Consider the following 23,376-nt stretch of genomic DNA (forward strand, 5'->3'; position numbering starts at 1 on the left):
GCGTAACTGGAGTGTATTTGAAAAAATACACAACAAGAAGTGCAACAGGTTAAAACTTAAAATATTCCAAATTTCCAATTAATTTTTTGAATTCATTAAATAATATATTTTTTATAGTTATTATTTTGACCCTTGTACAGGTTGGAGTCCCAGTGACTTAATGACATGGTCTATGTCTACTACAATCTTCAATTGTGGGTGAGGCAACTTGAGAGCACCCCTGATATGGAGGCCATCTCATTGGATGGGATTGACATCACTACTGCATGGAGGGCTAAGGCCGAGAAGCCTCTCATGGAGTTTGTCGCCGATTGGTTAGAGGAGGTGGTAGTGGAGGGGGTAGAGGAGGAGGAGGAGGTGACACGACCTACCCAGGCTACCCCTTGTCACTAGTAGAGAAGGTGGTCTACCTCCTGTAGCTCCTAGTTCTTCAACTTTTATAGCACAGCAGAGTCCACTACCAACTCCACCGCCATCTACGTCTAGAGGGAAAGCTATTGCATTTTCTCGCAAGAGGGGCAAAGGAGATCAGTAGTATTAATTATTTGGTTCATTTCATTGTATATGACATTATGACTCATGATATGAGATACATTATTATATTTTTGTTGATATTTTGAAGCTGAGTTGGGACTCATGACTTACTATTCAAGACATGATTCACTGTTATGTGTGATGTAGCACTAGAAATGATATTACACATCTTATATATTAGTTCTTTTATCATATTTATGTGTCAATGCATTTATTTTATGTTGTAGATGCTTTAGATATTAAAAAAAATTGAAAAAAAAAAAAATGAATAGTTTTGTATTTGCTGATTTTTCCGATATTTCCCCTCGCCAATTTAATACCGATCGCGATGTACGCAACATTGCCCTCAAGTGAATCTCGGCCCTCCTATTGTTCCCTCCACCTGCAAAATCGTGCTCACTCAAACTCCCAATTGCACACTTTTCTAATTTCTTGGGCCTACGAATCTCTCACTCATCAAATCTGCATCTCTCACTCATCAAATCTGCACCATGACTCGAGCAAATTCTTTGAAAAAAAAAATTGTCTCTAAATCTCTCGTGTTTTGTCTTCATCCTCTCCCTTAGGTTGCTTTTATTATTCTCCACAGGCCAAATCAATGTTGATAACATTGCCAATTATTCAACGATGTTCCAAAAAATCATTATTTTTTCGACCAATATATTTTTCTATCCGAAAAAATCATGAAATTTTCCTTACGCAACTTTTCCCTGATTTTTCCCAATTTTCCGATTTGAAAATAAGTACAAATATATATATATGTGTGTGTGTGTGTGTGTGTGTGTGTGTGTGTGTACTTTTTAATATCTGTAGTGATTTGCTGCTTTTTTCACCAATATTACCAAGAAAATGTTTCTCGAACACTCACCGATTTTTTATCAATATCAATGTTATCAACACTAAGGAAAATCCCAAATCTCCAAAGTCATTAAAACTTAGGTTTCTTTGATCAATGATGGAGATTAAGTATAAGTCACTTAAATAATTAATTATTTATCCTTAGAAAAACAGTAGCCAAAGGTCCACATTAAACAAGTAATCAATCAATGTACTTTTCCTAAGTTAAAACTTAGGAAGGAGACCAAGTCACATAATGAGGATTTCCTCCCATACATGCAAAAACACCAACAAGGAGACCAAGTCACATAATGAGGATTTCCTTCCCTACATGCAAAACACTAGCCTATGCAAAAGACCTTTCAAAGCTACAAAAATCAACGCTCCCTCCTAACAAGGGATTCTCCAAGATCCCCAACTTCTTCTCGAAAATAAATTTCCCCTTCACCAAGAATTTGGTGAAAGTCTCTGCCACTTGCTCTAGTCTTTTGTGGACATGTACTGCAATCTCACAGCACCTTTTCTGGACCCTGTCTCTAATGAAATGGTATTTGATCTCTACATGCATGGACTTGTCATCAAACACTGGATTTTCCAAAACCTTGATACAACTTTGGCTACCACAATGGATCCTTTGAGCATCTTGCAAAGCCATATGGCCTCACAACTTGCCAAACTCATTATTGATCATGCCTAGCCTTGTATTTCTTTTGTGACTTCTTTAGCGCCTCAGACTCACTGATGTTGCTCATTAAGGCCATATAACTAGAAAATCTAGAAAGTGATCTACTATCACTAAAGGTCCTATTAGGAGCCTCCCCATGATCCCCAATATCATGCAAATTCTACTTGATCCCAATAGAGCTCGAAGGAACATCTTGTTCCTCCTCCAGATCAGAAAGTTATGTACGTCGCTAGTGTTGTCGGCCCTTTCTCAACCTTTGCAACCTCTCCCTCCCAATCCTTTACCACTACTGGATCTAACCCATGTGACCTCCTAAATGTCCTACCCTCCTCAAATCTGACATCCCAACCAACCACTATCTCCCTCCATCCTAGAATGTAAACCCTATAGTACTTTGAGGTCTCATTGTATTCAAAAAAAAAAACACTTCTTTAATGAAGGCTCCAGCTTAGTCCTCTACCCTAAAGGAATATGGAAATAAACTAGACTACTAAAGATACGAAGATGGCTCACCTCCAACATCACTCTTGTAAAACCTACTTAAGAGTCTTGTCCTCCATTGCCTTGTGAGGACTCTTAATCTTCAAATATACAGTCATATTACACACCTCCGCCCATAAGAACATTGGCAAATCTTGATCATGGATCATGGCCTTGGCTACTCCCACTGTGTTCTTCTTCATTTTCAATAAACAATTTGCATAAATGAAACAAGGAAAACCCTAGCATTAATCAATCACATCAAAAACAATAAAAAAATTGCAATTAAACTTACAAATCTTCCATGAAATGGCCTTCTTTCAATTCCAAAAAAAATACCTCCAAAACAAAAATCAATCTCCAATAGAAATAGCTCTGAAAATATCACATCTCCACAAGTAGTGAGTTTACACAAGGTTGAGTCGAGCTCTCTAAAGGAGGGTGAAATCCACAAGTGATAATGAAAAGAAACAATGGAGTGATCTTCTATTTATGTTAGGTGTGTGTTACATTCTTTCCACGACTAGTCGCACACACGGACCCTATAGTAGGTGCGCAGACCTACCTATGGTTTTGTGCATGGCTTTTGCACATGGTTTTGGGCATGATGTTTTTTTGTTCATGGTATTTTGTAGATCCGGTCAAGGGAACTACAGTTATGTTCTAATCCAGGGTTAATGGATTGGGGTTTATGAATGCTTCGACATGTATATATATATGCATTGTAACATTGAAAGAAATATAATGAAAAATCAATCTGGTAGTCCCAGTTTTGGGATCCAAGAGAAAATTTGTGTATATTTGCTTATGTTTTATGTTCTCGACATTGTTTATTTTATGTTTTAAGAATCTGTTTGCAGCTAATTCTTGTACAAGGTTAAAACCTACATCTAGTATCAAAGCAATTTCGGCTTCAAGGGAACGCCTTTGCTGTTGAGGGGTTTTGCTCGGGCCTATGGTGGACCTTGTTCAATGGGAGATCTGTGGGATCGATTCATGCGGTTAAAGAAGATGGCGAGCAATGGAAAGATAGAGATCGATAAATTTAAAGGTCAGAGTTTTGAATTATAGAAGCTCGAGATGGAGGATCTATTGGACCAGGATCAATGGATTGTTGTAGATCCAGGCACAGCACCGACAGGAATGTCATCGGAAGATTGGGCAAAGTATGTGAGCACTGAGAAGTTTTCTTTGTGTAGAGAATCAATGGGCGTTGCAAGGTTGGACCAATGACTAAGCTCTCTTGTGACCCTCTGTGTGGAAAAGAAAACAAGTGGGAGAATGTTGGGTGTGTGTTATATTCTTTCCACGACTAGTCGCACACGCAAACCCTATAATAGGTGGGTGGACCTACCTATGGTTTTGTGCATGGGTTTCGCACATGGTTTTTGCCATGATAGTTTTCTGCCCATGGTATTTTGTAGATCCGATCAAAAAAACTACAGTTATGTTCTAATCCACGGTTAATGGATTGGGGTTTATGAATGCTTCGGCATGTATATATGTATTGTAACATTGAAAGGAATATAATGAAAAATCAATCTGGTAGTCCTGGTTTTGGGATCCAAGGGAAAATCTCTATGTATATTTGCTTTATGTTTTATGTTCTCGCCATTGTTTATTTTTTGTTTTAAGAATTCGTTTGCAAGTAATTTCGGTACAAGGTTAAAACCTACAATTTATATGAGGCCAATCACTCATTAACTGGCCTAAAAGCCATATGACAAGTTTAATTTTGAGTGTACATAAAGACAATGGGTTCCGAGCCAACTCACTAACTCTAGAATAAAATAATCCACTAAAACCCCACATGTGTGGATCAAAGCTCTTGTCTAGCATGACGTCATGCCCTTATAGGGAAAATAAAGCTCCAAAAATGCATGAAGTGGGTAATATGCATCTCCAACCATCATAATCAACCAAATGATTGAGGGAAAACCTCAAGTCATGCCTTAGAATGCCCGTGTATGTCAAAAGCCATCTTTGGGTGCCTTGTGTCATCTACAAGGGGGCTGCAGAGACAACGTGGAGCAATCTCTCTCAAGCATTGGGGCTCCTAAAGGCGGTACAAGCACTCCTTTGTCATCCTAGGGACAACCATCATCATTTAGACTCTAAATCAAGCTATGCCCATCAAACAATGCCAAAGCCAGCCTCAGGGCATGCTAGATCTGCTAGGTACATCATCAAAAATTTCCAACACTGCAAAGTGAGCTCAGTGTTTTAGAATCTGGGGGTGCTCTAAAGCTTCAATCAACTGTTGGAATCGTCAAAGTGGCCAATGCTCTATTATGGAGGGACGATGTTGCATCTACAAGCTCATCACTGCTCCCTAAAAGTGTAGAATAACATAGGCATCATGCGCAGTGATAGCTTGGAATGTGTACCCTCAAGGCCTCTACTGGTCTATGAAGGACCACCTCGCAAAACCATCTCAAACTCAACTGAAAGTTACCATTGATTAGAGACAACAACCATGGATGCATCATAGTGGACCATACTTAATTGTTAAGGGCATAGTTAGACTTCAAACCAAGATCACCTTCAAATATCTAACTAGACTAGGTCCTGTAAAAGTGTTCCCTACCTTTTTAGGGGTGGCTAGATGGTCAACCCTATTAGATGTTTCCACCCTAAGGGGAGGTAACATGTCCAAGGCCAACCCTTCAATTCATAGGTGCTTGTGATAATGGTGGCAATGTAGAGGAAAAGCTTCATGGTTAGTTGTCATTGTCATGGGATCAATTGATGGAGGTCCATGATCCTGAGTCTATAGATATATGGAGGGAGCAATCGTTGAAGTATCAGTTGCCCCTTTTCTCGACCTACTTTTACCACCCGTTTGGTGTGTTTTTTACTTCTTTTTAATAATGCTTTGATAAGGAGCATAACTTAAGTGTCCATGCTTGCTTTTAATGACATAGCACTTGTTTACCCCTTAAGGATAAGTTGGTTTCTTGCACATTAGGGTTGGGGCATGCAAGAGTTTCTTTATTATGTGGTGGATCATCTAGTGCTTAGGAACCAGGTAATGGCTAATGAGCGAGGTAGAGCCCATGTTAGGCTTTTGCGCATGAACTAATCAATATCCCAGCCATCTTTTTCATTTTAACTTTTTTTTTTCTTTCATTGTGGCAATCTTGTGTTTTTAACTTTCTTTAGCTACATCAACCTCCAAGGCAAAGTTTTTTGGCCCTGACTCAAGGATGTGGATATGAGGGTGCCAAATCCCAATGAACCAATGACAACAAGCTCGTAGGATGGATGTGAAATCAGGGGAATGATGGAAAGTGTTAAGTATGAAATCCAAGTTTCCCAAGTAGTGCCCCCCCCGTAACACTAAGGCCTCATAAGAGGTTCCACTAGACTAGGGCCAAAGACTAACCCCATTTGTAAGGTGAGAGAACAAGTTTAAAATCAAGATTGATCAATCATCCTATTATCAGTCAGAATTTTACCCGAATATGTAAAGGCAAATCTCGAGGTAACCGAAAACAACAACAACAAACAAACAAACAGACAAAAATCTTTCAAATTGGAAGCTAGCCCTTCCAACCCAAAGAGAATTCTCTCTCTTGAACTCGGTCACTCAATGTCACTACAGCAACTGGTTCTTAATGAATATAATGGCTAGATCCTGTGTAAGCGAGGATTTTTTTAAAAGATTGTGGTAGGGCAAAGAGGTAAGTCCATTAGGCATGGAGTCAAACAAGCTGAGAGTTAATACAATCTCACAGGAAACTAGTTAAAGGAGTAAGTAAATAGGCAAGGTAGATACACTTTCCTCAAACACTTACGGCATGAAAAGATGTGGGTTGATAAAAGGAGACAAAACCACCAGGACAGAGCATCTAGCAAAGGATGAATTCTACATTGCTTTTAGATAGAAAGGTGACAAGTATTTGAATACTATGAAAAAGAGCATCAAAGATGAATTCTAATTCATTTATTCTTACTTGTTGGACACCTAATCCTCTATGGGTTGGTGTGGAATGTGAACAGCCACCCGGAGTCCAAGCGACCACTTGGAATATGAATCCAAGGGCCACACAAATGTGATATAAATGGATATCATGTCAATAATAATGCATTCAATGTTTATCTTTCATATACCGTGTTTACATTCCATGTGAGTTTAACATGGTATCAAAGCCAGTTCTATTTTCAGCTTTCTTGCCCTTGTAACTCCCTTCTACCATTTCTGCAGTCTTCCCCGTTTTTGCGATCTGCCCTATTCCTCATTCTTATGCTCTCTATACATTGCTCTCTGGAACGATGCTCTTTGGACTAGTACCAATCGTTTCCTACGGGATAACACCCCATACACTCCACGCTCATGCGTTCTCAACTCTCGGCCAGCTTATCACCCCTCCACAAATTCTTGTGCACTGTTTTGTTTTCCTTACTCGCAATTCCCACCGCTCGCTATACCATACAGTTAACATGAACACTGCGACCTTGAATTTCCTTGCCATCCATCGCTGATAGGGCAGAAGTTGCTTCCTCTCCCAAGCTAAAACTCACAAAACCGAAGCCTCTTGACCTGCCACTATCTCTATCCAAGATAATTCTTGCTTCTATCACATCACCAAATTCACTAAATGCTTCCCTCAAGGATTGGTCATCCGTTCCCCATGAGAACCCTCCAACAAAAAGTTTAGAAGATGACATGTTGCAAACAACATTGTAGAGAGAAAGCGGGAGTCCCGAGGTATTTGATCCAGTATGTTTTGTTATAGATTGCCTAAGTAGGCTTCCAAGTCAAGTACAGAGTCGGGTTCAATCATACGCTCAAAGGACTATCCGACTCCTATCCGCTGCCCCCTTCCCCATACTATCTGACTCCTCTCAGACGCATACGATGGTATGAGTCGACTCCTCCTCCTACAAATTTTGTCGACTACTCTCAGGTTCAATCTCCATTCAAGATTGCGTTGAATTATATGCTAGATGTTTTACATATGTCATGAACTGTGGATTGGTCTGTATCATACGGTTCCTAAATAGTCTTTATATAAATCTCCAACCTGCTCTTTATATGTGCATTGATTGAAGTTAAGGTCTGACAACTTGGATTGTACTTTGGTATGGTCGATCCAATTAATATATATGCCCACTAATAAAGAGTGGTCGCTTTAATCAAGCTGAGCATCAACGTAATCCTTGTGTTCTCAAGCTCTGCATGAAAGCCGGTCAGTGTTGATTTTCAAAATTGTTAGAGAGCCATTTATATGTTGTAGATTGGGAAGAATTGCATGCGCTCATTCATTTGTTCAAACCCCATTTTTTGATGTCTACTCGGTCCCTTTCTATGTTTATTTAGCATCCCAGCAGCAATAGCATTTGCATATTCAATTTCATGGTGGCATTAAGCAGAGGAGGGTGTTGAGTGTGGGAGAGATATATTTGTTGTGGGAAGTTTTTTGCTCATAAAGAAGCCTTTATGATTATACTATTTTTAATGCTTAAGCTCCTTTTGCAAAGGTAATATCCACCCTACATGCATGAAATCCATTCCATGGGGGATTAGTCTGATTACGAAAATAAAGTTTGCAGAGATATTTGCTCAAGTTGTTGTCTATCTTTATATCATTGTTTTATCATTTGCTGACTTGAGTTGTTGAGAAGATGGCAAGACTTGATGATGCATTAGCGTTGTTCAATACTCTAATATATTCCACTGCTGATGGAATGGTAAAAGTCAGCAAAACAACCTCTATGATATTAAATTATGTCTACAAAATGCACAAGATAAAATTGAGTTTTTGCAGCTTGAGACAAAGCTACAACAACGTGAGCATCATTCTGAATTGTTTTCTGTTCAGAACAATCCGCTTTTCCAAATTAAGACAAACTCCCATCAGCAACAAGAATATGAAGTTGACGTTGATTTAGTGCCCAGTTCCAGAGCATATTTGCATGCAGATTTCGAAGTTCAATCTGCACTTCCCAAGCCCATCATTAGACCTTGGGAAGAACTCATCAGCAATAAGCACAGAATAGGTCTTGGATATGATAAGGAGGTTTCCTTTCATATCCAAGATTACTCAAAGCCCATACAATTTCAAAGTGCTGGATTTCTTCATGACAGTTCACCTTCAGCTGTTTTAGATTATGTTCCTCTTCCACAGCAGCAACAATAGAATGTTAAATGCCAACATTGTGACCAAATTGGTCATATGAAAGATCAATGTTTTGATCTTCATCTGTGCAAGCATTGTGGTTGGCGTACTCATTCTTTAAACAAATGCTTCAAAAACAAGCCTCCTGCAAGAACAAAGATTCATCTTGGATGGATCGCTTCTTGGCAATGGGCTTCAACAACCAAGAAGATATTTCGTTCATACAACAGGATTTGTTCTCGAACATTGAAAAGTCTTGTAGTTGAGATCTCTTCATCTTCTCACCTTGTATCTAACAAGGGGGGAAGTGATGGTCATATACAAGCTTCAAAGCCACATCAAGAAAGCATGAGCCACAACCTGACATACCAGATTCAAAGTTGTAGTCAAAGACAAAGATGCCCCTAAGCATGCCTGCCTTCCATTGGTGGTCAGCCTTAAACCATCTATGCGGGGTTAAGACTTCCCTTCAAAGAATTGGGAACACTTCCTCTAGCAAAAGACTTCAGCTTTTCGCCAGTTTTGGAAGAGTTCCAAGAATTACATTAAGCATTCCAAAATTGGTGGTCATCCTTAAACCATCATAGGTTGTAGACCTCCATGTTTCAGGTTGAAGGTCTCCCTCTCCAAAGCATTAGGGACACTTACACTTGCAAAATATTTCAGCTTCTTGCCAGACTTGGAAAAGTTCCGCGAACTGCACTAAGCGTTCTAGTGTTGGTGGTCATCCTTAAACCACCCCCTCATACCAACATTTCAGAGAGCACATTCAGCCTAGTGTTGTCATCCATATTTTTGCACATTTTGTATTACAGCGCTCTTCTTAGACTCATACATACCCCTTTGAATTAAGCGGGGGAATGTTGGACACATAATCCTCTATGGGTTGGTGTGGAATGTGAACAGCCACCGGAGTCCAAGAGACCACTTGGAATATGAATCCAAGGGTCACAAAAATGTAACATAAATGTATATCATGTCAATAATAATGGATTCAATGTTTATCTTTCATATATCGTGTTTACATTCCATGTGAGTTTAACATTACTCAAATATTAAAGATAAACATGAAACACATTGCTTCAAAGGAACACATTCACATATAATAAATATCGACTAGGAAAACATAGCACGTGAATCTCTAATATGACAAACTTCAATACTCCTGTCTTGAACAGCTTTTATTAATCTCAATCAAATTCTGATACTCAGAACTCCAGAGCCTTTCCTCATATCCAAACCTCCTAAACTATTACAAAACATCAAATATATAGGAAATTACAATCAAAGTTATCTCCAATATCTGGGAGACAAATCCTATTTTCATACTAAAAATAAAATAAATTAGAAAATTGTTGCTAGATGTCTCGACTTGTTGGAGTTGCAATCAAATCCACGTGGATTTGGAATGATCCACTTGATTGATCTTCTGCCATTTATACTCAATAATTGATGATTCACTGCTAATTGCCCCCCCCCCCCAAAATTTTGTCAATCAGCTCTTTGGCATTGATCCTTGGTAGACTATTGGCACTTTCATGACCAATGTGTCAACTTCAATGTTGGAGGTTTAAACATTTGACTATTGATTCTACAGTGTTGGCAGTGTTTAACATTTGGGCATTTTAGAGTCTGCATTTGGCTTGATTGATCGGGCATCACCTTTATTTGTTTGGTTGTTGATAGTGTTTTCTCCTTTTTATGTTTTCGACATGCAGTGAGAGAAAGGTACATACTACCCTTTATATGGTCGACCACCCATGGTTCATTTCAATGCATTGTGCAATGTAGAACGCCCCTTATGGGCTCCTCCCTTGGTTGTGGCTTGACGCTAAAGTTAAGCACTGACTTGTGTGTCGAATTCTTGGTTGATAATTGGTGGACTTTGGTGCTGAAATATATGTGGAAATTGGTCCAAATATTTTTTAGTAAAAATTAAAAGAACCATCTATTTATTCATCTTTGTAGATTTTCGTTGGCAAGATTTGAAATCTTGATTGCCAGTTCAAAGACATCTAATTTGGCAGCACTCCTTATGACATGGTATACATTGTTTACTGTCTTTTAATTGGCAGCGCTTTTTATTTATATCGTAATGATGAGTGTCATCAAATTAAAAGACTGCGCTTGTTTAAAATTGGCGAATCAATGTTGTTTTAGGACCCAGAATGAAATGTCAAACTTAGCAAGGACTAATTTCAAAGAGAAGATGTATGTGCTAACACATCCAAATCACCTGCTTATATATGTTAAAGTTAAAATACCTACAAAAATGGTTAAAGTACTTGTTGATTGGTAACCCACCTTTCTTCAAGAGGAATGTTGGATTGTGAGAGGTGTATGATTGGTGCAAATGGCAGAGGAATATGTCATATCATCATCATGAAGCAATGTATAGGGCAAGTTGTCCAAGATAGGAGAAATTTTTTCTCTTATGGGGTTAGCCACTTTTGGTAGGTAAAAGGTCTGACAGGATGAGATCAAGTGTCTTCTTAAGATCTCACAAATTTGAAAGAAGATGAAGAACTACTATCTACCTAGCTCTTGGTGCTTTCATCTATCAGTGTCAAGGAGGAGGCAATCTTCCTTTTTGTGTCTCATGGTGGATGTGGATGAGGGGGGCAAAAATCCAAGCACCATCGGTCAAATTATCTAAAGAAGCTAGAGGCAATTTTATCAAACTCAAATCTCATAATAAATCGTTTACCAAAAATAAAATGCTCCTTCGTCTCAATATCCTATAGGTGACAAAGTTGACAAGTCTTGACTCTTACTAATAACTACTTATAGAATATGATGATGAGCATCCCACCCAAATTTAACCAAGATGTATCCTAAGCGCACACATCCAATGGCAAAGTGTACAGGTTGATCTCACAATTAGGCAATCTTGGGTTTGATACCATGAGGTGGATCTCACTAGGTCAACCATGTTTGTTCGAAAAGACATGGCCAAGGGCATACCTAAACAAGGGGAACCTATCCACTTAGATGACCATTAAATGTAATAACCTCAACAAACAAACATTGAACTCCCTAGAGGACATAGTTAATATGTTGGTAATGGCTTCTAAGTAGTGACATGCAAGGTAAGGGTATCAATCTCTATTGATAGTCAGATCAATGAAATTCCAAAGTCAATGAAGTAGTGAAAACAATCCACTAATAGCCTCAACCTAGAGAGGGTGGGATACAACTCCATCTAGATAATGTGGAGGGGAAAAATGCTCTTAGAACTAATGATGCAAGAGCAAGGGGAACTTGAACCCTCTTCATCCTCTCTAACAGACTTGAAACCAAAATTTTCGAGCCATGTAAAACTGTGGGCCTAATAATGTTGTCCAAAATCTCAGAGACAAAATGTTATGGAATTGGTGTTTAGAACACTACGTTTCCAAAGGACTAATGAACCATATCCTTTGTTTATCCAAGGCTACAGAAAAGGTCTCAAACTAAAACAAGGCCCAAAAAACCTAAACCAAGAAAGTGTATGGAATGGTGATCTCAAACTCCTTGCCCTGAAATTAGAAATGGATATTTATCAATACACTCTCAATCTATAGAGACTTTAAGGATTAAAGGCTAGGAGGACCACATCCTTAATGAAGAGTAGAGTTGGAGTTAATGAAAAGATGGTAGAGAAGATGATCGTCAATCAATTAGTTCTCACAAAAGGCCAACATGGTTCAACAAGATCCTTCAATATGCAAAGCTAAAGGAGATGAGACAAGAAGATAAGAGAATAAGGTCAAAGTTGCCCTACCAAGTAAATCTTGTTTCGAGGAGTGAACTTGTGAATTTATATGAGCTTATTTATTTTAATAAAGTGAACATCAAACAAAACTGTAGAAATGCAATGAAAGTACAATATGATGCTTTAATCAAAATTAAGACTTGAAAACTAGTTGAATTACCTTCAAATAAGAAACCTATTGACCACTCTGTGCCAATGACCCCGTAGCAATACACCCCTTTTTTTCGCAAAAGGGATCTATCATGTTCGAGTGTTCGCGCCTTTCAGATTTCATCATCAGTCGACAGTTTGTTAAAGATGTAAACCCATTTTACATGGTTATAATGTAAATGACCTCAGTAAGACCATCATGCATGTAACAACATAGGTAAGCATAGTATTTTGATGGCGATTTCAATCTTAGGAGGTTTTTTGTCTCATTGATTCATCTATGTCTCTAGACACAAATGATCAGCAGAGTTTTTCCCTCCAACCCCACCCTAAAGCTAGGGCGGATTTTGTCGTCAATATATTAAGTGAGACCTAGTGTTTTTTATCGAGTCTTTGTAAATGTAATTTGGAAATAATCCTAGCTAATTTGCTAGATTATTTTCTTACAAACTACTTTGTTTACTAGATCATATTTTGTGTCGAAGAAATGGGTAAATGTTGAGGGTCTATAACGAACAGGTGTTCCCCCTTCATGTATTGAATTGTAAAGTCTTCATATAAAAAAATATTTAGTGCATGGTCCCTCATAATTAAGCACCATGGCTAAACATTAGTGTTGGAATAATTATTAATGCCCTCATCAGTCAATTAATTAAATGCCCTAATTAATTTTGTGCCCTAAGTAAAATTAAATTTCTCCAATGGTGAAATTCGTGGGTTTTAAAGAAGTTAATTTTTGGAAGTCTCCAACCCAAGGGAATATTGAGGAAATCAAGAAATTTTGGACCCCTAGGCCTTGGTGGTTAAGTCAAAAGTCAAATTTTTTAGGAAATTAACTCAAAATAATTAATTTTGAGTTAATTAAAAATCAATTAAATGATAAATTCGATTTTTCCTCAAAAATTAAATAATTTCTACGGTGATGATTAAAGATTAATTAAATCTTTATGAACAATTGAGATTAATTTGACAGGGATCAAGCCAACTAGTCATTAGAGATTTTACTTATAAATTAGAGATCAGTGTCAATACGTCTTTTCATCCGATCTTTGAATCGTGTACTAAGCTCTCAAGCTCTCTTGTATACTTTTTTTTGAACTTATTGCAAAAGTCTTTGGGGTTTCAACATGTGGTGGTGTTCCTCTTCACAAATTTATGGTAATATTGTTTTAATTCTTGCTTAATGTCAGGTGAAAATTATCAACCAATAGCTCTCTTAGAATAATCTGAATACAGATATCTTATTTAGTGTTTTGGATCTAGGGTAACATTTTTAATTTTGACCGAAGTAGTAGGTATCTCTATTTCTTCATAATTTCATTGTTCTATTTTTCTACTTGGTTTGATGGTTGATCTAGTGTTTGCAGGAGATCTCTCAAGTTTTCGTTGAGCGTGTGGGGATAGTTCTCAGTGGGACCAGCCAACTCTCAGCTTATATTTTTTTAAGAGTCTACCTCATATAAGATCCAGGGTTTATCTAACAATATATTAAAAATAAATAAATAAATCTGCAGGGTGTTTTTGGGCTAGTACATCTCTAAAAAATTCAAAATCTTTTTTAAATATTTGTGGAAATTTTGACAAGATCTAGCTAGTAAGAGCCATAGATTATCAGATCTAGGAGCGGAGTTGGACTCATACTCCTCAGATATGATAAATCTACATTCTTATGTATAGATCTGTAAAAAAATTATATAGACCTGGAAAAAAAGAAAAATTACTTGGGTTTCTAGGGTTTTATTTATTTTTGTATATCTGAGTTCTAGGTATTTTTTTTTTCATTTTTGTAGGTGCAGATCTGAAAAAGAAGTTTATTTTGAAGCCAGACCTAGACCTTAGAGGGAATGATCACCTCAATACCTAATTTATTTTGAAGCTAGATCTAGACCCTGGAGGGCAAGATTGCCTCAATACCTAAGTCACCTGACACGAGGATTCGGGATTCGACGGACACGTTGACCCCCCTCCCCTCGCCCCCGAAATAGGACATGTTCGGATACATTATATATTATTCATTAAAATATATATATATATATATATATATATATTAAAAATTAGATATTTCTTACACAAATTCTCATTCATGATACAAATTCATTGATTCAAACATATATCTTCATCTAGATGTAAGTTTTACAAAGTAACATTACACATACAAAATTACAAATACAATTGACATAAATGATAAATTATAAATTTATAATACATATTCAATTCATCAATGATCCAATAGGAGAAAGACAAGATAGTAAGGTAAAAATATTGTTAATTGTAGTTTTCTCACAAGTCATCAAAATCAAAATGTGTTATTGTTTACGTAGGTAGTGCAATACCAATTTTAAATAGAAATAGAAAATACAAAACAACTACAACTACAAGTCTACAAACCTCAAGGCAATAGGTAGCTCATGACTCATGAGTCATCAATCCTCATAGTCATCATCAAAATCAGCATCATTGTCCTCATCATCATGGTCACCACTGCTCTCCTTTGCTGCATCCTCCTCTGTATCCAAAGTCATATCTACATCTGGTAGTGTGGAGGATGACCCTCTATAGTATCACCATCATCAAATCTGACAAGCTCTAGCACTTACCTATTGCTTGAATCTCCTTGAAAATGCTCCCACACCATTTGCTCCTTGCTCCCAAACATCCATAGCAAATCCACAACAAACTAAACAAGTGAATGTGCAAATAGACGTGTCCTGATCGGGACACGTTCCGGATTCGAAGTGTCCTGATCGAGACACGTTCCGACTTTGAAGTGTCCCAATTAGACATGAAATGTCCCAATTTTCGGACACAAATCTGCCCAAATCATGTCTGATTCACAAGATTCGGGACACGTAGGGCCCGTGGGACGAAGTAGGTTTCATAGCTCAATACCATTTTGTAGGGACATTATTCAAAGTTTTTTTACAGTCCGAGGGTTTCAAAATATAGATCTGGGATTTCATGAGTTTCCTTGAGAGGATTTGAAGCAGGAATATATGATTTTAAAAATATAAATTTCTAGAAAGAATTTCTAAGGTTATTGGGCTATCGCCTGCTGCCCTAACGACCTTTAAAATTGTGTTGCTTCCTATGTCTGCTTTTTTCTTTGTTTTCTTTGAAATTGCAACCTCCTTTGCATTTATTTTGTTGATGCTGCCAAATAATAGCAGTTATTCCCTACCTGCATTTTTTTCTTTGTTGCTCCCTCAACCGCGTTCTCTCTTATCCATTCTCATGGCTTCATCCCCTGCATAGCGCGTCTCTTCCTCAAGTTGCATCTTTCTCCTTGTTGCTCCTCGCTTAAATATCCCTTTCTGTCATCCTCCATTCCTATAGTGTTCCTCTCCTCCTCGTGTTCCAGCATTCATCCTTGCAACTCTGACATCTTGCCCATAGCCCCTTCAAGCTCTTCTTCATCTCCTCTGTCGTCGTTGCTTCTCCTCTTCGAGCCTGCAGACAAACAATTCGATTTCCTCTTCCTATTTTTTGTTTTATCTTTTGTTTTAATTTTGTTTAGGGTTTAGGTTCCAAAGTAACATAATTCGATTTTTTTAGGTTGCTTTCCATTTTATTTTTGTTTAAAATTAAAAAATGACAAGTAAACAATAAAGAAACGAAACAAACAAACAAACAAAAAAATTTGTAAAGTGTGACTTTGATTTTTTTTTAGAAATCGGTTTTTTTTTGCTTGCTTTTCTTTTGGGTTTTGATTTTTTAATGACATTTTGATTTTTGTTTGAAACAAAAATAAAAAAATTTAGAAATTTCGATTTCCTTTTTTAATGTGACTTTGTTGTTTCTAAAAAATTAAATCAAAAGAAAACTTTGTGTTTTCACCTTAAAAATTTTAATTTTTATGTTTCCTATGGCCCATTAAAAATTTAATTTATTAAACCTTTTGATTTTTTACTTTTGTTACATTAAAAAACTTAATCGATCATTCACCACATTAAATTTGTTTCATAAAACTTAGCACATTAAATTTTCCTAAGGAATAATTAAATTTTTTATCTAAAGTTCTTTCTTGGGGTTTTTTGTTTTAGGGGTTTTCCTTTTTTAATGTGACTTTGTTGTTTCTAAATAATTAAATCAAAAGAAAACTTTGTGCTTTCACATTAAAACTTTAAATTTTTATGTTGCCTATGGCCCATTAAAAATTTAATTTATTAAACCTTTTGATTTTTTACTTTTGTTACATTAAAAAACTTAATCGATCATTCGCCACATTAAATTTGTTTCATAAAACTTAGCACATTAAATTTGCCTAAGGAATAATTAAATTTTTAATCTAAAGTTTTTTCTTGGGGTTTTTTGTGTTAGGGGTTTGGGACTTTAAAATTTGTAGAGGAAAATTTTGTGGTATTAAATTTTTTTAATTTCTCTATAGTCTAACACTTTTAAATAATTTTTAAATCATCTCTAATGTTTGACAATAGGAAAGCAATAAATTCTTCTGGATTGGGTCACCTAAGAAAAATCATTTTAATTCTGAAAGTGTTAAGTGCTTAGCATTTGAATTTCATGGCTCTACATGGTATTTAAATTCAAAATTTAATTTGCTAGAGTATTTTGCATGCTAAGGTTTTGGCCATTTTCTTATGCTTGACATCCATTGAGATTGTTCGTCATTGAATCAATTCTAAGTGTGGTTTAATTACTTGAGTTATTGGATATTTATTGCATATTCCTTAGTGAATTTTTCAAGTAATTATTAAGTACTCTTTCATAGAACTGTGGTAAATTGCATAATATTTTGTTTCCTAAACTGAGTTTTTGAGCATCTATTGGCATTGATATTAAAAAGATTTGAAGTGAACATTTCATTTTGGTGATTAAGAGCTTTGATAGATCGCGACATAAGCACTTCTAGTCCTTGAATCTAACTTCATCTCATCTTCGAATCATCTCGTGCATTTGCATGTTAGGTTAGTTCTACATAATTAAAATTTACTTCCAAGCATAAGCTTGGTCGATAGAGAGATAAGTACCCATCCATCTTTGCTTGAGAAGCCTGCTTTTAATAGTACTTAAAAAGGTGACCTTGCAGTCGTTAGAGCCACATCTCTCTGCAGCGCCGGAGGCACCAGGTATGTTATATTTCCAGAAAAGATATCGTTAATCACACCTTCGTGTGCTTCACCTTATCTTCTCTCTACCAATTACTACGAAATCAGGCTCAATATAGAAAGGATCGAAGGGTTAAAACTTAGATAAACATTTAACTAGAATTGACCAAGATTCTTGCATCTCACATTAGTTTCAGGATCTGCATTTCACCCAAGCAGCAGTTGCTAATCAATTACTTGGTCCTAAATTTCCTAGCAAGATTGTTGACTCCATAAGGCATTGGTATCAATCGTTTAAATCTAATCAAATCCTATAAGTCTTGCTAAAACTTAATCAAATACTTGGTCGCTTCACTATGTCTCCTGAACTGGGTGGTTCCCAACTAGTTCTCCTTCATTCCATTTCCGTAGAAGTACTTGGTCATTTCACTATGTCTCCTGAATTGGTTGGTTCCTAACTAGTTCTCCTTCATTCCATTTCCGTAGGGTCTACCCCCCTTAACCTGTTGTAGGGAGACATGTTAAACGAAGAGATTGGGGATCAAGGTGATAGCCCTCGATCTGAGTCATTGTCGCGGTGCCTAGACATTTTGTGCGACAACAAAACCAATAGCTTGTAAATGGGCATATCGCATAGTTGCACATATCGCAATAATATTGGAATCATCACGATATTATCGCCAAAACCAGAATCTTCGATATTATCGGAATAATTTTCCTAGGCCAAATTATCGCGAGTTAAACAAAAATTATAGCCCCGCTACTAGAAAAGGCAATATAAAGCTCTAGATTGGGTTGTTTTAGGGTCATTTTCGTTTTTTCTTGTGTTGAGATTGAGCCCTGAGAGTTGTACAAGTCTTGTGGCCATTTTTCATCAAGCAAACAAGCGAAAATCCATAGTTTTCTTTATCATCAGCTTAGCATTTTTGGAGTGGAGATTTACTCCAGTATACCGTAACCATATTTCCAAGTATGTAAAAAATATGTTGCCTTCCTTTCTTTGTTTTTGGAATTTCCACATTTGTTATGTGTCATGGGTCCAAAACTTAAAAAATATTTAGAGCTATGCAAAATGGCAAAGCCATTGGACCAAATGTGGGAGTATGGTGGACCATGTGAAGGTGATAATAGAACAAAGTTGAGTTGCAAACTATGTGGAATGAAAATGTTTTGCAAAATCACCCGCTTGAAATACCACCTTGCCAAAATCCTCAGACATTGTCCTTATTGCAAAGAACTTAATTCTTGACACTGCTAGAAAGAGAGATTAGAGGGAGGAACTAAGGAATTACATGGGAACCACAAGCTTTTCAAGGGCGGCGCAAACCTAATCATAAGCCTTAACTTCTTAATGCATTATTATTATCGAATTATCATTATAGTATCTAGATGCCTCATGATGATCATCTCGTGAGATACATTTATTTTTCTTTTAATGTGATTATGTATTATCTAGTCAGAACTTATCACTGAGGACAAATATCATATTTCAATATCTACTGTCAATGATCAATGTACCACTTGACATCTTATACATTCTATATTGTAGTTTTATTTTCATATTTGTGTGATAATGTGTTTGTTTTTGTTTGATGTTGATGTTGCTTCAAAAGAATAAAAATTTGAAAAAAAAATGATTATTTTTGTATTTTTTAAGTTTCCCAATAATTTTTGAGATATTGCCGATAATTGGAATTTTGGATCCCCCGTGATAAATTTCCAATAACGATAAATGTAACATTGGTATATTGAACTAAGTTCAAATTATATCGTTTGATATATAAAAATACAAGTTAGCTACAAAGGATATACACAAAGAGAGGTATAGATATGAGAAAACATCTACTCCCATGGAAAAATTGACTACAATGAAAATGTTGTTGGCTATTGCAATGCAATATGGATTGGAAATACACCAAATGGATGTCAAAAAGTATATATGGAGCAACCAAAAGGATTTGTTCTTTAAGGAGAAGAAAGTCGGTATGTAAGTTGGCAATGGCTTTGTATGGATTAAAGCAAGCCCAAGAGCTTCGCATAAAAAGATGGATCAATGTCTTACATCAAGTGGTTTCAACAAAAATAAATCTAATCCTAGCGTTTATATCAAAGAAAAAAAAGAGAATAAATCATTATTATGGTTGTATGTGTTGATGATTTAACAATTATAGGAAACAATTCTAAGTTGATTAAAGAATAAAAGGATAATCCATGCAAATCAACTGAGATGACTGACTTGGGATTACTACGTTATTATTTGGGCATTAAGAAAATAAAATAGGATTTTGATTTCACATGCAAAATGTGTTCCAGAGTTGTTAAAGTACAAAATGTAAGACTGCAACACTATTTAAACACCATCGAAGGTAAACTTAAAGCTTTCAAAAGATCAACAATCAAAGGTGGTTCATGATATATCAGAGGATTGATATAACTTACAACAACTAGAACACGCTTTTATGGTTGGTTGGTATGTCGTCAAGGTTTTAAACTTTCCCAAGGAGACACACCAGAATTCAACTAAAGGAGTGCTTGGGTATATCCAAAGGTGTTGATTTTTATGTAGCATCAGGAGGTATTCCCACATGCCAAGAGGCCTCCTAAGTCAGCCTAAGAAAATTATGGAAATTAAAATAAAAAGTTTAATTTTTGGGGTTCGTGTAGGTACCTAACTGTCAAGTCAGCCCCACCATGAAAAGGGTGTGACCCTTGGTCAAAACCAACCCATTTGACAAGTATAAATACACAAAGAGACATCCTCATTTCAACCACTCATCACCACACAAGTTATCTTCTGAAGCAGCCGCAGAAAGGAGGACGAATTAACCAAGTTTGACCAAATTTGATTTGACCAAATTTGATTTGACCAAGTTTGACTGTTGACCACAGTTTAGATCTGACCACAGGTCTGAGTTGTCTGCAGGGCAAAATTTTGACTGTTGACCAACTTTCACATTAGGTATTTCTGGTGGTTTGACCATCATTGACTGGCTGGTATTTGACCAGGTTTGTCTGGTATCTTGGACTTGGATTTTAGCACAGATTTCCCAGGGAAAATTTGTTGTCTCTATTATGCATGGCTGTCTCTTTATGATCTTACTGTTTTCTCTACATTATTGTTGAGATTTTTTTTTGTATAATTGCTCAATGATACCAGTGGGCTAAAGATAAAATTGTTAAAGGTCATTAGGAAGTAATTATCAGATCAGAAAATTGGTTTCTATTGTTCATCTTTGTAGAAAATTCAACAAAAGGTACCTCATAGTTCGGTATTGTACTTGAGAAAAACGACAATTTCATGTTGAATGGTTTTTCACGTGCCAATTGGGCAAGGAACATAGACGAGAGAACAGGTTATGCTTTTTCTCTTGGTAGTGGAGTGATTTAATGGGCAAGTAAAAGAAACCTCCAGTGGCTCTTCTGAAAACAAAAGAAAAATAGCAACACTTGGAACAAGATGTAAGGCATTATGGTTACATAGGATTTTATGTGTTTGAAGCTTTCAAAAAAGCAAACAACAACTTTACACTGTGACAACCAAAGTGTGATCAAGAAGACAAAGAACCCAATCTATATTCAAAAATAAACCATACAAAACTTCATCATCATTACATAAGAGAACAGGTGCATCCATGAAAGAGATAGTTTCCTTCTATTTTGTTTCCTAGCTTAGTTTCCTTCTATTTTGTTTCCTAGCTTTATGGAGTGCACTCTTTCACACACAGCAGTGAGATATGCAGCAGATAAGTTAATGGTCAAATTTCATTAACCTTTTCCTGAGGACCCTCAAACCAGTGGCACTCACCAAACGTTATAGCTGTAATGTCCAGTCTCCAATGCACAGAATATCACAGAGTTGATCTAACAACATTCTGGTATTTGAAATGAACTTTTTATGTTGCTCTCTAGTGTATTGTAATGACTGAATTCTATTTGTGTAATGCATACCTATAACCTTTGTCAGTATCATCGGAATGGACTGATTCTGATGAAACTCTCAGAGAACAAGCAGAATCTACTGACAACTAGGCCAAGTCAGACTGTGATTTATCAATCTGGCCAAGTCAGACTATGAATTGGTCAAGTAACTGTCAGGAACTTGAAGTCCCTGATGTGGACCGTATTTCGACAAAAATGAAATATATTTAAAAAAACCTTCGAAAGCCTTATTGACCTCATTTATCAGGCATTGATTGCAAGTGGAAAGTTTGGAGAGAACTTGTTTATCTTGTTTATCGCTGATATGGAACTAATTCGGAGCTAATTTCAGAGGGGATTACATTTGTGATTGCAGCAATGCAGTCTACCCATTGGCATACAGACAGGCATTTGCAGACTTTTGTACCCATTGAGATTGGGAGTTGCCCATATATCTCAGTCCATCATAAAGTTTCCAAGAACATTAATTTTATGTATCTCAGAACCTAAAATTTATATATCTTGATGTGATTGTCTATTTGCAAGCTTGCAAATTTAGTGTATAATTGTTTAGATTTATATTGTTGTACATGAATATATTTTTTAATAAATTTTTGATTGCTACAAATCAAAGGGCTTGCCAACTCCGACCCTGACTACTTTGATCTCCGTGATGCTTATTCAAACAGAAGGGGAATATCCTTACCAATGTCATCAAGCCCAGACTGGTTACCAATCCCTGTCAACCCCACGATCCAGAACCAAAAAAAAATCCAGAAACAAAACCAGTCGACCAAAAATATATAAAATATCCAAATTTTGATTTTAAAGAAGCATATATTCATGTTCATCCATGAATCCAACCGATTAGACACAAATATGTGAAGTTTTCTCCTGTATAAAGATAGCAAGGGTTTGAAATCATATTTACTTTTTTATGTTTTAGTTTTCTCCATTTCTCAAGTGAAATTGGTGGGTCCACATGTGCCCATATGGAACTGACTGGTTAAATCTGGAAGGAATAGATCTGTGCAGAACCACTTTCTATTTGATTGGCCAACTCTGCCAAGAAAGCCCTCCGAACTGGTTCATCTAGTTCTGGTCCAGTTCTGATAACACTGATCTTTACAAAAACTCTGGTGAGACTAAGACCAACCACATAAAACATTCAAGGACCTTACCTGACTAAGAAGGGTTGACTTTTCAGGACCAACCCAGTTGTTGCTTGTTATGCATACAATAGTTTAACCTCAAATTTCCAGTTAAAAAAAATATCAAGAAAACAAGGATCTTTGATCCACACTATGCAAATATATCTCGGTTCCCCAAAATAAATTAGAACAGGACAAGGTTCCAGAAACCATCGTATAAAGATTGAAAGGATCCTCACAAGTACCTGGAGAATTTTTGCTACCCCTTCAGGATAAAATTCTCTATGCCGAGCAGTTCCAGGAAGAGGTTCTCCTTCTTCCGGTTGATCAGGCTTTTCTCCTTCTTCACCACTACCCTTATCTGGCAAAAGCATGTCTGTGAAGGCTCCCATTTGATGCAGTTTCTTACATGCCTCCAAGCACACTGCCTGCAAATGGAGCACAAGCCAGCAAGAATATGTACATCTATCAAAGCGTGTTCGAGCTCTGATATAAAAATAAAGAAACATGCTAGCAAATGCAACATACTTGTTGTGCTAAGCGTATTGAACTGCAAACAGGCCCTTCGAGCTTTTCAAAAGGTGCATTGCAAGGAAGCTGAAGTTCACAGGAATACTCAATAGAACCTCCTGTCTTCTCATGTTGCCTCATGGTAAATTCTGGTCTTAATATTGAGTACCTA

The 23,376-nt window shown here is 36.7% G+C and overlaps 2 protein-coding genes across 3 annotated transcripts in view; both read right to left on the reverse strand.

Annotated features, from left to right (window-relative positions):
- DCL1 (dicer-like 1) overlaps window positions 1-23,376 on the reverse strand; it is a 77,799-nt gene that overhangs the window by 26,880 nt on the left and 27,543 nt on the right. For both annotated transcript variants that reach the window (XM_089384144.1, XM_089384145.1), the window contains 2 exons: window positions 23,223-23,373; window positions 22,940-23,122 (listed from right to left, as the gene is read on the reverse strand). In XM_089384144.1, coding sequence (XP_089240270.1) covers window positions 22,940-23,122; window positions 23,223-23,373 — 334 coding nt within the window. The remainder of the gene's footprint in view (window positions 1-22,939; window positions 23,123-23,222; window positions 23,374-23,376) is intronic.
- Window positions 6,962-7,264, reverse strand: LOC149218791 (glycine-rich RNA-binding protein 4, mitochondrial-like). Its single transcript, XM_089383646.1, has one exon. The coding sequence runs from the start codon at window positions 7,205-7,207 to the stop codon at window positions 6,962-6,964; it is 246 nt and encodes an 81-aa protein (XP_089239772.1). The 5' UTR covers window positions 7,208-7,264.

The sequence above is a fragment of the Pinus tabuliformis genome, chromosome Q (assembly GCF_031772625.1).
Source record: "Pinus tabuliformis cultivar Carrire ecotype Pingquan chromosome Q, CPIR1, whole genome shotgun sequence".
Classification (NCBI taxonomy): Eukaryota; Viridiplantae; Streptophyta; class Pinopsida; order Pinales; family Pinaceae; genus Pinus; species Pinus tabuliformis.

Coding starts and splice junctions, on each gene's coding strand:
- LOC149218791 (XM_089383646.1), bottom strand. CDS start 7,207: ATGTCATCTTCTAAACTTTTTGTTGGAGGGTTCTCATGGGGAACGGAT.